Here is a 14206-nt window from a genome sequence, read left to right as displayed (position 1 = left end):
TTTTTTCCAAACCTTGAAGAAGCACCCTAACACTGGGCCATCTCATATTAAAGCAACTTTTCGACAGCAAGAAACATTTCCACTGAAATATTCAAATCCCTAAGGAGCTTCCATGAACAATGGAAACCCACAGCAGCAAACCCCTCGGAAGATACGTTTGGTCACAGCCTGGCGCGTTCAGCCCACGACCCAGCGCGGCCTTCGTGACCCAGGCGATTCAGTGACCGCCCTTGTGCCAACTTCGGGACCCACCGGGCTGTCAGGGAGCGAGGCCGGGGCTGTCAGGGAGCGAGGCCGGGGCTGTCAGCGCGCCCTGCCAGGGCCACCCGGCCGCTCCGTGCCAGGAGGGAGCAGCCTGGGCACACAACTCCTGCAGGAGCCGGGCTGTCAGCGCTGCCGGCACGGTCCCACCGACACCAGCCTGGGGGACGCTCCCGCCCCTTGACAGCTCGCGGCTGCAGCGGCTGGGCAGGAGGAAGTTCCCGCGCCCCGCTCGGGCCGGTGCCAGAAGGTTCCTGAAGCCTGACGTGACACCGAGCGGCCCGAGCGGGGACCCCCCGCGCATGCGCCCCGCGCCCCTCACCGTTGCCGGGTGACTCGCCCTCCCCGCCGTCCTCAGCACCACCGGCAGGTTCCTCCGCCTCTTCCTACCCCGGGGGCCGGCGCGGGCCTCTCCTCGCCGCTCCGCTCTCCTCGCAGCCCTCCTCCGCCGGCCGCTGCCCGCGCCGTGTGCCGCGGCCGCCGCGCTGCCGGAGCCGACGCCGTCCGTGCCCTCACAGCCGCTCCGAGCTCCGAGCCGCGAGCGGGGGTCCCCGACGGCAGCGGCGGCGACGGGCGGAAGTGACGCGCTGACTGACAGGTGCAGAGCGCGCGCCCCCCGCCCGCCTCCCCCCGGGGGTCACGTGCCGCGGGGCGGGGCGGGCGCTGAGGGCTGGCGGGACCCGCGCCCTGAGGCGGCGGTGGCCGCGGGCGGCCCGGCCCGGGTGGCGAGCGGGGGTCGCCCCAAAATTAACGTTTTCATCGTGTTCTGTCACGGTAACTCAGCCACCCGCCCGCATCGGCCTGTGCGGGCTCCGAGTCACAGAGTCAAACGGCTTGGGGAAGACCTCTAAGTTCATCGAGCCCAACCTTGGACCGAGCATCACCGCGTCCACCACACTCGGCACTGAGTGCCCCGTCCGGTGTTTCCTTAAACATCTCCCTGGACTGCCCCTTCCAATGTCTGATCACCCCTTCCGTGAAGAAATTCCTCCTCCCGTCCAACCTAAACCTCCTCTGCTGCAGTTTAAGACTGTCCTCTCATCCTAAGGTGCCCAGAGAGTGACCATGGCCAGCAGTGGCACCATGCAGGCTCGTACCCTGCTGGCTTTGGTTGGACGTGAGGAGAAATTTCTTCACGGAAAGGGTGACCAGACATTGGAACGGGCTGCCCAGGGAGGTGGTGGTGTCACCATCACATCCTGGAGCTGTTTAAGACAAACCTGGATAAGGCACTCAGTGCCATGGCCTGGTTGACATAGGTTGGACTTAACGACCTCAGAAGTCTTTTTTGGCATAATTGATTCTGATATTCCACTTTTGCTTTTCTGATAACCATATTAAAATATTTCCTGTAAATCTTCTGAACTGAAGCATCAAGAGCAATCACTGCCAAACGTTTCCCAAATGCAAGCGTGCCAGAAGTAATGAAGTGCCCTTTGACAAAGAGCTAATGCATTTTGAAACACAAAATTTAGCACCCTTAAAGTGAGTTAGCATAAGTTAGAGAGGAGATGCAAGCTTACACCCGAAGTGTTAAAACCAGTGCCTGGCAGTCTGTGGTTCCCACATGCCACGCTGAAACTACAACAGCTTTTTCTGTCATGCAGTGCCAGCAGCCATAGGTGGTGGGTTTAATAAGGCATTTAAGGAAACTTAGATTTAGTTAGTAACAATCCTCTCAGGAAAAGCTTTTTTTTTTTCTCCCGTGAAAAACTGACAAAGAGTATATGAAAGGGGGAAAAAAATTATACAGGCAGGATGGGATTAATTGAAACCTCTGTATTTTCAATAGCTGGGAGGATTCTTTTTTCAGGTTTTCCAGCATGGATTCTGAATTTTATCTAGAGATACATTTATAAGACTCATTAAAAGGTTTTGCATTTAGAATCCAGAGAAGGGAGAGTCACAACCCCACAGTAAATTAACCTGGCTTTAATCAGATCTAAAACTCTGTTTTCCTGCTGGAAGATTTGGTGTCATTAGGAGGTACCACACAAACCCAATAAAACGTGTAGGATTGGGGGAAATGGTCTGTGTGTGCTCTCTGTCTGTTTCCACAGCAGACTTCTCCACTTGAAGCACTAATAAAATTTCCTCGCATCAGGATGAGGTTTCTGAATTTGTATTTTGTATACATAGCCGTGTTCTTTCTGATTCATTTAGCCTCATCAACAACAATAAAGATACTGAATCAGAACAAGCTGGCAATTTTGTTGATGAAACATGGGGGAGAGCGGACTCCAGCTGGCTCTTCAGCAGATCCATTGGCCGGCTGACAGCAATAAAACTGCAAGAAACCTGACACAGAAAGCACATGCGGTGAGAGGAGACAGGCAGCAGAGGCAGGCAGGTAGGCAGGCACTGCACAGCACCTGTTTGCTGCTTTTCAGTCCAAGGCAGTGGTTTCTCTCCTCTGAACTGGCTCTGAATATGCCATTTCATGCCAGCTTCTCCTACCTCCTTTCAAAGGCTTCCAAGCCTCTTTGCAGGGGGCAGACATATGCAGTCCCAGGCTGCCATTTTAGGCTTTTCTGCTCACTTTGTGTTCTTGCTGTCTACTTGAAAGGTTGAGGACAACCCAAGAATCAGAGGGTCATAGAATAACTCAAGTTGGAAGGGGCCCATAAGGATAGAGTCCAACTCTCTGCTCCTCACAGGACTGTCTGAAGCTAAACCATGTGACCAAGAGCATTGTCCAGATGCTCCTTGAACTCTGGCAGACTTGGCACTGTTACCAATTCCCTGAGGAGTCTTTTCCAGTGGCCAACCACCCTCTCAGTGAAAATCTTTTCCTTATGTCCAGCCTGAATTTTCCCTGACCCAACTTCATTCCATTTCCTCAGGTTCTATGACAGGTCATCAAAGAGAGGATCAGCATCTCCCCCTGCCTTTAAGGGAAGCTGCAGGGTGTGGTGAGAGCCCCCCTCTGTCTCTTCATCTCTGAGCTGAACAAATGCACTGAGCTAATCTGTTCTTTGTAAGAATTTCCCTTGAGACTTTTCACCATCTTAGTCTCTGTCTGGTGCTTTAGCCACATTTTCTAAGATAGTAAATAGAGAGAGAAGAGAGACAACAACTTAATGAGTGGCTGCATGGTTACATGCTCAAAATTCAATTGTTGAAAGCTTCTGCCTCTCAGATCACGCATAGAGCAATGTCCATTAGCTGTTCCCACTGCATTTTACACTGTCTCAAGCACCCCTGAAGTGTGAAGGCAGCATTTCATATTCCTCCCTCTCTGGTGCTGTGCAGGCATGGAACTCCCACAGCCTCGTTTCCCACTCCAAACCCAGGGCACATTCAGAGCAGGGATTGCAGGGCAGGGCTGCAGTCCCACCACGTGACAGTGCACTGTCACCCCAAGTCAGGAGGTGTGACACTGCTCTGCCCTGTACAGTGACACAGCCCCAGTGTGAGGCTGCTGAGGAGCAAAGGAGCCATTGCCCAGCTGCTGCACCATTACAGGAGCTTGGCAGATGTGACTGGCCAGCATCTGGCCCCTAGGACTTGAGAGCCAGAGTGCCATGGCATCCCTGTCTCATCAGTAAATCCATGTCCAGAGCCACACCGTGAATGGGGAGCCATTTCTGCAGCTCAGTGTGTTTTCTTACAAATCCTTGCAGAGACTGATTGCTAAGTGCTTACAAAGTAACTCAGTAGATCTGAAATAATTACTGGTGTAATTCCTCTCTTTTCAGGAAAAGCCATTCATAAGCACAAATCGTTATTGCCTGTATGTGTCACAGAACTAGAGCCATGTTTCCTTCATGTATCCCCATTCCCATCATGACCTAGTATGGCTTTAGAATAAATATTCTCTGAAGAATTTAGCTTCCAATTAAGTCTACTTCCCGCAAGAGCCCTGCATTACACCTCGTCAGAAATTGAAGAAACTGAAAGAAAAATATCCTTATCACTGTGCTCAGGGTTGTACAAGGCTTAGTACAAACTGAGCCAAAATACTCCAGAACTGAAAGCAGCTTTGCAGAGCCATAGAATCCTTAGAAGGTTGATAACCTGCCATGCAATGCCTTACCTTCCTATTGGGTTATTATCTTACAAGGAGGAAATGGGAATCTGACACGTAGCAAAACAAGATGTTGTGTTGTAATACCTGTGTATTATATGACAAACAGTTTTTCCTGGAGATTATCTGTATGCCAGCAAGGTGTTTGCATTGGGTTTAGTTCTTCACCTACAAATTATTTGATACATTATTCTGAACTTGGAAGTGCTCAATTTTTTGCCTTTAGTGGATCCCATTGATACCTTGCAAAAAATATTGACAAATGTGAGTCCTTTCAACACCAAGGGAAAATTAGCAAACCCTTTCCAGCTGGATGCTCTACAAAGAGCTTTCCTTTCCTGTGTATTTCATCCAAAAACAGAGACATGTCCCCAAGCTGAGTCTTTACTTTGTTCTTTTCCAGCATTATAGCATTTTCTAACAAACATTTTGTTTCAGGATGCCCAGCACATGACACTTGGCCTTGCTGAACATCCATAACTCTCCATGGAAACTCTCATATCATCAAGTATACAGTTGTTCTAACTCATGGTGTCCAAAAGGGCACCTAAGAAGCAAAGATCATTTTTAAATCTTTGCCCTGTATTAAAAAATGAGGCTTCACAATGCTCAAGCAAACAGGTTAAAGGATCTGTTTTATAGAAACACAAACTCCAGCTGAGAGAAAACCATTCATCATTTCAGACTGTCAGCCATTACTAGACACATATGTAAGGATTTTTTAAAAACTGAATTCAGTATCAAAGGCACATGTTCTGCGTAAATGTCAGACATTTTTACTCATTTTTCTACTAGACTTCTGTGATTAAAATAAACATTTACAGCATGAGATTTTTTTCCCTGCCTCTGAACACTTTTTGGATCTGAATCTCGGTTTTAGAAGATCTGTCTTTAAAGTAGAAATCTAGGAATATGGGTCAAATGTGTCTTTTAAGGCTTGTTCATATTTTAATTGCATGGTTGCAGACTTAACAAGAGATAGTTCTTCCCTCCTTGAAATTCAAGACATCGAAAGGTTAATTCAGTCTTCTCAGTTCCATTTCCTTCCGTCTGTTCCCCTTCCCACACTCCTCCCCACCCCCCATCTGTAGACAGCTGAGTTATTTGAATTTTGTGCAAGCTAGTATTCATCCAAAGGGGAAAATCACTCAATGTATGCACCAGGCAAGCGAAAATTGCGGTACTGCACGCTTGCATTTTTTACTTCCTGTTTGCTTTTCCCTACATTCACCAGCTTGGGCTGTGGACACACACACTCATGCCCCAAGGATAAAGTTAACTCAAATTAAAGCTTGTGTGTCCCCATCAGTGTTGAATTCCCATTCTTTGCACTCACGTGGAATATGTGCTCAAGCTGCTGTGGTTACCTTGGGTTGAGCAAAGGCTGCAGTTCCCGTTACCACAATTTGTCAGCTGCCAACACAATCACTCTCTGCTGCTCCCATGTTATTTCATGGTGTGGTCACTCATACTCAAGGTACACTAACTCCAGAGGAGTTACTTTGACAGAACTCAGGTTAACCCTGGGATGAAGACAGAGCTTTAATCCAACTGATTTTGGCACTTCACATTTGTTTGCAAGAAAAAAATTCGTGAAAGTACTCATTAAAAACGTTCTAGTTCACTCAGGTTCTGAAGAAAGAGATGTTCGCTTCAGATGCCAGGAGAGGTAAACAGTATCATCTTTCTTTATTCTCTTTTTCACATTTTAAAAGAGAAACACAGTGTTTAATGTAAAATACTTGCAGCTTTCATGGAAAATGTAGAAGTTAACAGATGTGGAACTCCTTACCATTTTCTAACATAGTTGTTGACCTTGTACACAACATGTAATACCTATGTGTTTGATTTATACTGTATAACAAGCTTACAAAACTGGAAAATTATTTTTGGAAATGATAATGGAGAAATACAAGTTTTTATTCTGTAAATTGCTCAGAGTAATCAGCTAGAAAAGATAACTTGGCTGCCTTTTCTGTTCCTCTGCTTCAGCAGCCTTGTTTCCTTAAGCCGCTGAAAAATTTCAGAGTTTATCTTCTCCCCAAACATAAAACCACTCAAACTACCAGGGATCCCAGGCTATTGAGAGGGGAATGATTTGGCAACACAAAGAGAAGTTCTAGTGAGGTGCCCCTCAAAATTACATCCACAGCCCAGTGGAATGAAGAATTCCTCACCTCTGTAGCTACCCCAGCACAGCATGGATTGTAACAACAGACCCACCTATTGTCCTTTTTCCTCTGGACAAAAGAAAATCTAAAGTTAACATAAAGTTAGTAGATCTCTGGATTTTATGATCTTTGATCTGTCTTCTCCTGGATTATGTTGGTTATCTATTTGCTGGACAGTGGATGCCACAATTTGAATGGTAATGTTTTTCCTCTCTGAAGCAAAGACAGGGAGAATCTCAAGAGTGGATTGTTTAATTTCAGAGCTGCCAACTACACTGAGAAAAGCCATGTTTGAGCACACTCCCAATGCTCATCCAAGATTTCCCTGTCTTAATTCTTCCCTAAACTCCTGCTTGCAGGACATGCTTCTGTCCAGAGACAGAAAGGATGGAAGAAAAAAAAAGACTGTTAAAGACTCAAAATCATGCTAAACTTGTCTCTCTAGACCAGTATTCATCACAAACTGTCATGTGCTCTGTAGCACTACCTAATGTGACTAACACATCACATGCTTTGTTCCCCACCCCAGCTTTGGGGAGAGAAGCCTGTGCATGGACATTCTGTATTAATTCTAATTTTCCCTTTAATAATTCATGCAAGGGTCAACACATTTTGCTAGAAGGGGCCAGGCCAGAGCCAAGTGCTTTGTGCTGGAAGACACGCTTTTGGGTCAGTTATTGAGAAAGCTCTGTTGCAAGAATCTCCATCTGGTTAAACTTTAAAAAATTCACCCCCATATCAAGTTTTATAAGATTAAAAAAAAAAAAAAAAAAAAAAGAAAAGAGAGAGAGAGGAAATTTCTACTCCCACTAGCTTATGTTTTCTCCTTTTGCTCTGTGCTGCAACAAGGCTTCTGGTATAGACTTGTCTGAACTCCTGAGCTATTTGGAAAACATGGGGTTGGTAAAAATAGCCCAAGGAGAAGGACTATCTACAACTGCCTCTCCTCACCCCTCATCTTCTGCATGCACCTACCCTCAAGGTTCAATGGTCTTGGTAAGGAAAATGAAACACCTTAGGTAATGCTAAAACGTCCAGTGTAAGACAAGTGTGGAGTATTTACTGAGTGGCAGTGCAGCATTACAGCAGAGAGCCTGCCAAAGAGGGATCAGTGCCTTCCTTACACCCCCAGGATTCATTGTCTCTTAGCCTGGGAACCTGTCTCCGTTCCCAAACAGGGATATTTTTTTTGGCAGCAAGACGGAACAAAAGGCACAAAGAGAACTAAGAAAACCCTTTCAGTGAAGCTGTAGTCTTTTTTTTTTTTTCCTGTTCCCCTGAGGACGGGAAACCTTCTAAGGACAGCTCATAATACACCCAATCCTGCTACCTGCCGGGAAGGTGCTCAGTGCTCACAGGGACCTACAGGAATTAGGGTCTGTGCAGATTCCAGCCCAGCTTTCAGCCTTGACAAATTGATCCCCTACCTTTAGCACCAAAAATACCACAGCATTTTGAAAATGAAATCACTGTTATATTTGAGTGGGCGTGTTATTTCGAGACAGCACTAATGTGATTATAAAATCAGTTGTGTCAGCTTATTGGCTCAGCTACAGACACTGATCTGCTCGAGCGTCTGTTCCTCCACCCGCCTGCTCGCCTTAGGGTGCTTTGTCCCCCCTCAGCTCCCCGTGGAAATTGAGACCATTTGGTTCCCACTAAAGAGAAAGAAACCCCTTCTTCTGGCAGTTGCCCACCTCATCTCTATGAAACTTGGCACTTCCAGAGCACCTCTTGTGCCAAACATGAGCACAGCATCCCCCAGCCCACTGAAGGCTACAGCCCATATATGTGTGTGTATATACACATATATATATATATATGTATATGAATGGGCTGGGCATGCTGCTTCCAAGTGACAGCAGCCAAGGGAAAAGGGCAAGTGGCAGCAGCATCCAAACCTACCAGGTTCACTTTTCAGACTTTTCACTTGAGCTCTCTCTAAATGTTTCCTCTCACCTATTACCGAATCCTGGGAGCAAGTGTTTGTTTTTCCTGCTGCTCTGTGGGTGTCTGACAGACTCTGTGCCTTGTGCTGCCAGGCATGGTTTAATGCTGTCAATGGCAGGTGACTCACTGGTATCAGAAGTGTCACTCCTGGCAGATTTGACTCAGCCCTTCATCTTTTGGCAACAAATTGAAATAAAATAGAGTTTCCATTGTATGAGGCAGCTTTTCAGGCGCAGCTATAGTAGTGTAGCTTTATATGCTTTATGTATAGAGCATCTGTAAAGATTCTACAGTCTGCATGCTCCACTGGTTTCCTGGTTTTTCACATTTCAATACACTTCATTCTTCTGCCTCTGAGCAACACGAAGAAAGTTGAGGTTTTCATTGCAACCACAGCCTTCCCAAGGCCAGGTAAATGCCATGTTCCCCTTACTGAAGACAGTGACTCTGAAATCCTGCAATTAAAAACCTGACAAAGAACAGCTTTGCTGCTCATATACCAAAAATATTTCCATTACTAGTGAAAGGAAAAGGCATCTGAATATGATATTACCTACCCATCTCTACCTCAAAGTATGCAATGCCCTCAGGCCAAGTTCCAAATTTTCCATATGTAAACTGCATCCAGCTGTGTGTGCTGCACTGAATATATAAACATGAGGTTTGAATCCCACACGAGCTGTGTTTGACCACAGCACTGAATTTACAAGCTGAAGAAACTTGACAGGCACTTTATGCAATGGTCAAGATGTTTGTTATGAGATGAGTATCTCCTGATTTCAGCAGAGTGAGAACTTGTAAGTTCTCATCATTATGTTATTTCTCTCAACACTGTTGCACCTTCCTCACAAACACAACCCAGTATCAATTGAAAACTTGGTCATCTTTAGCCTAAAAACCCAAACAATGTATCCCAAACCGTTTAAGTATTAGGTTGGACAATATATTGGGCAATTAAAGTGGTAGTGGTGGTGAAAACAAGCATGCTCACCCTGTCTTAGCATGTTTAGAAGAGCCTGAGCTCTGCTGTGGATCCTGGGGGCAGAGTCTGACTGGACACAGAAAACCAAAAGTGAGGTTCTTCTGCTTTGCTGTTCTGAACACTTTGTTTGCTCTCTACCACTGAGAGAACTTGGGCTACTATTGAAGTTTAAGAGGTTTTGTCTTTTTAGTCTCTCTTCATAATCAGAATTATAATGGTTATTTTTAAAAATGGACAAATATTAAATATTAATTAAAAGCTGAAAATCATTAGCTGCCTGCATTCATGAATCAGATTATGTTTTAAACTCTTTTCTGATCTAAATCTTGTGTTCAGCCAAACAAGAGGTTAGTGCTCTCTCTCTTTAAACAGACACACAAAGACTCTTCAGTGCCAAATCTCAGCTACAGCTTACACCAAATATTCACCCAGTGGCTGCCTTCCTGCTTCTTCCCTGGGGGTTTCAGTCAGGAACACAGCTTTCTGTTTGTGACAACTGCTTGGATATGTGGGATGTAAGCAAAGGAACTGAGTCCTGGCATTAAATGTGGTGCACACACAGAGTGATTTGGTGTGGTCAGTGCAGATGCAGAGATAACCAAGCCAGCCTGCACAAATCCCTTGGGCTGGGAAAAACCTTTAACATCAAGTCCAACCACAAACCTGTTCATTGTTTTAGTTTAAACAAACATTGTAAGAAGAGATCCTTAAGACACATTTAAGAACATTAAACCCATTTTCTCCATGCACACGTGCCAGACTCAAACCCACTCCACTTAAGCCTGTGGTGCCAACAGAAAGATCCACAGACCTTCCAAGGGCTCCCAGTCAGCTGAGACATCTCTGTCCCTCTGAGCTCACTGCTCAAGCTGCCCTACAGTCAGTAGAGAAAACCAGCTACTCCTAGGGCACAATCAATTTTATCCTAACTTCATTGCCTCCCTTGTGACTGCCATGGAGTCTAGACAGGAATTTCAGGTGGAGACACTAAAAGGTACACAAGAGGAAACCACACCAGTATCCAGGAGGATGTACACAGCCCTTCTCTCCCTGCTTCCAGAGCTGTGGGCTGAGGGAGGCACCAGCAAGTGAATTAACAGCCACCAAAACAGGCACAAGCAGAAATTCACTGTACATCCCTTTAGGACACATTCCTGGGTGTCACTGTGGTGCCTGGGCTGTGCTAATCTCAGACTTGGCCCTTGGTCATGGCAATCACACCAAGGCTGTGCTGAGAACCCTCAGAGCCCCAGCCTTGTGCTTCTGCCAGCCTGGGCAGGGGGGGATGATCCCCAGGAGTGTTGCTGAAGGCACCTACAACCCCCCCTGAAAAACCAATCTGGCAGCAGCAACCCCCAAACCTCAACCTCACCCCAAACCTCAGCACTGGGAAATGGTGGGAAGGGAAACTTCAATATGATTGTCATGGTAAATGAAGAGAACAGAATAAAAGAAAAATCAAGATGTAATTTGGCAGTTTTCCATGTCAGTTTTCCCATTTCCCTCCCTCGTGCACTTTCTACAGGAGCAATCTGTCCTTTCCCTGAACGCTGAGCAATCCCAGCACTAAACTAATCAATATTAATAGCGATGGGTTTGGGAGGGGGGAGGAGGGAGAGGAGAGGAGAGGAGAGGAGGGATTACCCTGACCTTTTTCAACTCACACTGCCTCAGACGGCCACCAAGCAGCTGAAGAGAGAGCAGCCAGACGGTAATGCCATGTGGTTTTAGTAGCTTTTCTTTTTTTTTTTTTTTTAATTTTTTTCCTTGTGAATATTTACTCTGTTGTCTCAGTGCAGATGAAATCTGATTTTCTGCAGGAAGGAAAAAATATAATTATATCAGCCATCTCCGGGCCAAGCCTTGCCTTGATGGGAAACTCCACTGAAATAAGGGGAATAATGCCCAGGCTGGATTTTAACTTGAATTTCTTCATAAAAAGAGGAATTGGATTGGGGAAGTTTTGACAGGTGAAATGCTGGTGTGCTTTGTGGAGTTCTCTTTATTATAATAGAGTATAATCAAAGCCATTGAGCTGTGACTGGGATATGGAGCAAGAGCAAACAAAGGGCTGGGGGAACCGGTCCTCTATTGTTATGTTCAAGTGTCCACAGCAGCTCAGGGGATGGATGTACGCAGTACAGGGGGCTCAGAATGAAAGACAAATCCTATTAATTAAAAGAAAATCATAATTGAAGCTCTTTGTTCCTGTTGGATTGGGGTTTATTGTAGATTTTCAGTTAGCAGCATTTCTAAAATACAGGTTTATGTCAGGGGGCACTGTGGATTACTGGCAATTAATAATTGTCTCTTTTATTACTGATTATTCTTGTTGCCATGTGCAAAATATGATTTTTAGAAATTGCATCTGAGAAATCTAAGGGAAATTCTATTTATGTGTTTCTTCTTTTGCTCTGAAAGAGCCAAGCCTCAGGGAAAGGTCCCAGATTGAGTGTTAGGTTTGTGGAGGTTTTTGAATAAACATTTTTATGGTATTTTAATATTTTTTCTCTTGAGGAGAAAATGCTTTGCAGATGGCTGGTATCACAGCACTAGCTAATGAAGCCATGGGTGTGTTTTCCCTTTCTTTGTCAGGACCCATCATGTCCGACAAACCAGATTTTGCAGAAATTGAAACATTTGACAAGACCAAGCTGAAGAAGACAGAAACCAGAGAGAAAAATCCACTGCCCACTAAAGAAAGTAAGTGCTTATGAGGCTATTTGAAGTACGAGTAGCAAGGACATAATCCATATTGCAGTTCATATGCAAAATGAATACTAATCACAGGATTACAGGCTCAAACTCATCCCTGACTTTAAGTGGGGATAATACTAAGACTCTATGCTGGGCTTCCAAGGATATCAGTAATTATAACTAGCAGTGCATTTTGTCTGAAAAACCCTTTCTGATGGGATTGCTCTTGCTTCTGCTAAAAGCAAGAGCAGTGTTCCCAGTGGGTGCTGGTAACAGGATCAGTCTGTTTGTAATTACCTTGTTACCAATCCCCCTGGAGGCTCAGGGGACCCTTTGCCCATCCCTGGCAGGCCAGGCAGCATCCCCAGAGGCTGCTGGGCTCTGCATTTAATGTTATCAGGCAGATGAGCTGCTGCCTCCCACTGGTCCCTGCTGTCAGCCCTGGGCAGGAGACCTGCAGGCACCTTCTCTGGGAATAAGGCAGCGAGCAAACCCATCATCATCCTCATCTGGCAGGCAGTGTCCCTCAGGAAAGCACCCCCGAGCTGTTCTCATGCTCTCTCCTCTCCCATACCCGCTGTGCACAGGCAGCCAGATGAGGCTGGCATTCATGTGCAGCTTCAGACATGAAAAGAGCTTTTGGAGCAGGTTTTGTGAGCAGTTTCCTTCAGAAGAGAATTGCTAATCACTGTGGATGTGTGTGCTCACAGCAATGCACACGCACAGGCTCAACATTAAATACCTGGTTTTCCCCCTGGTTTTTCCCCTGGTTTTCCCCCTGGTTTATTATCCTTGCCAATGCTAAAGCTGTAAATACAAGAGGAGCTTTGCTCACCATGAACTGCTCCCTTCTAGATGTGGGAAGGAGTTGTCATTTCCAGGGTGGTCAAAACAACCAATTATGGATTTAATTCTCTGCCTTTGAGTATGACCATAGAAATTGGTATCCTGCAGAACCATTATCATTGAATCACAGAATGATTTGGGTTAAAAGGACTTGAAAGATCATCTTCTTTCAACCCCATACCATGGGCAAGGACATCTCCCACTAGATGAGCTCACTCCAAGCCCTCCAACCTGGCCTAGAACAGGGATGGGGCAGCCAGGGCCTCAACACTCTCACAGGGAAGAATTTCTTTCTCACATCTAATCTAACCCTGCCCTCTGTCAGTGTGAAGCCATTCCCTGCTTTTCTGTCACCCCAGCCCCTTGTCCAAAGTCCCCCTCCAGCACTTTTGCAGCTCCTTTTGGTGCTAGAAGGGATTCTAAAGTCTCCCCAGAGCCTTCTTTTCTTCAGACTGTACACCCCCAAACTCCCTCAGTCTGTCTCTATAGGAAGGCAGAGTTTATTGCTCATAAACAGTAAAGTTTACTGATGGTGTTTTTGTTTCCTGTTTTTCTGCCAGCTATTGAACAGGAAAAGCAAAGTGAAAGTACAGCCTGAGCACAAAATTGAAGATGTGACTGCTGCTTCTTCAGTGGGGTTTTGGCTTCTGAGTTGGGTTGTTGTTTTATTTGGTCCCTCCCACCCCATATTTGTTGCCCATTTATTTTAGGAAACATTTTTTCATTTAATGTTCCCTGGAGAAGTTTGTTTTATGTTTGTTGAAGAAGATACTATGTATTTGTATTCTTAAAATTTTAATTCCAAGTTCTGTATCAACCCCATTACTTGGCAAAAAAAAAGAGCAATTTGCATAGAAATTGTTTTCCTAAACCTCACAATAAACAGTTTCTTCTGACCAAATGTCTTTGAGCCTTGCAGAAATCAAGTTTACACTGCAACTCTTACCAACATCCTTCCCCCTTTGTTTGCATTTCCTCAGCAGCTCGGGGCTTTGGGCAGGTTGGGAAGGGTCACCCCAGAAATCTCAGGGCCCTTGGCTGGAGCACAGCCCCTCTCCATGCCCTGTATCCTTATCACAGCACTCTCAGGGCCCTTGGCTGGAGCACAGCCCCTCTCCATGCCCTGTATCCTCACAGGGCCCTTGGCAGGAGCACAGCCCCTCTCCATGCCCTGTGCACTCACAGATCCCTTGGCTAGAGCCCAGCCCCTCTCCATGCCCTGTATCCTCACAGGGCCCTTGGCAGGAGCACAGCCCCTCTCCATGCCCTGTA

The 14206-nt window shown here is 45.9% G+C and overlaps 2 protein-coding genes across 5 annotated transcripts in view; one reads left to right on the top strand and one right to left on the bottom strand.

Annotated features, from left to right (window-relative positions):
• FAM13B (family with sequence similarity 13 member B) overlaps positions 1–872 on the bottom strand; it is a 44385-nt gene extending 43513 nt beyond the window's left edge. Inside the window, exon 1 of one of the 4 annotated variants that reach the window (XM_077186262.1) lies at positions 584–872. The gene's annotated coding sequence lies outside the window, so the exon portion shown is untranslated. The remainder of the gene's footprint in view (positions 1–583) is intronic. The other 3 variants (XM_054642875.2, XM_077186260.1, XM_077186261.1) reach the window with 3 other exon arrangements.
• A 10073-nt stretch (positions 873–10945) lies between these two features.
• LOC129126818 (thymosin beta-like) lies at positions 10946–13835 on the top strand. The gene is made up of 3 exons (XM_054643023.2): positions 10946–11102; positions 11987–12094; positions 13495–13835. The coding sequence occupies exons 1-3, from the start codon at positions 10982–10984 to the stop codon at positions 13530–13532; spliced, it is 267 nt and encodes an 88-aa protein (XP_054498998.2). The 5' UTR covers positions 10946–10981; the 3' UTR covers positions 13533–13835.
• The last annotated feature ends 371 nt before the right edge of the window (positions 13836–14206 follow it).

The sequence above is a fragment of the Agelaius phoeniceus genome, chromosome 15, assembly GCF_051311805.1.
Source record: "Agelaius phoeniceus isolate bAgePho1 chromosome 15, bAgePho1.hap1, whole genome shotgun sequence".
Classification (NCBI taxonomy): domain Eukaryota; kingdom Metazoa; phylum Chordata; class Aves; order Passeriformes; family Icteridae; genus Agelaius; species Agelaius phoeniceus.
The sequence above is the reverse complement of the archived record's forward strand: the minus strand, read 5'-3'. Positions and strand labels throughout refer to the sequence as shown.

Excerpts from the sequence above, each read along its gene's own strand:
- LOC129126818 (XM_054643023.2), top strand. The coding sequence starts at position 10,982 with ATGGGTTTGGGAGGGGGGAGGAGGGAGAGGAGAGGAGAGGAGAGGAGG. Across the intron at positions 11,103-11,986 it reads GAAGAGAGAGCAGCCAGACG|GACCCATCATGTCCGACAAA; the intron begins GTAATGCCATGT and ends TTTCTTTGTCAG. Across the intron at positions 12,095-13,494 it reads TCCACTGCCCACTAAAGAAA|CTATTGAACAGGAAAAGCAA; the intron begins GTAAGTGCTTAT and ends TTTTTCTGCCAG.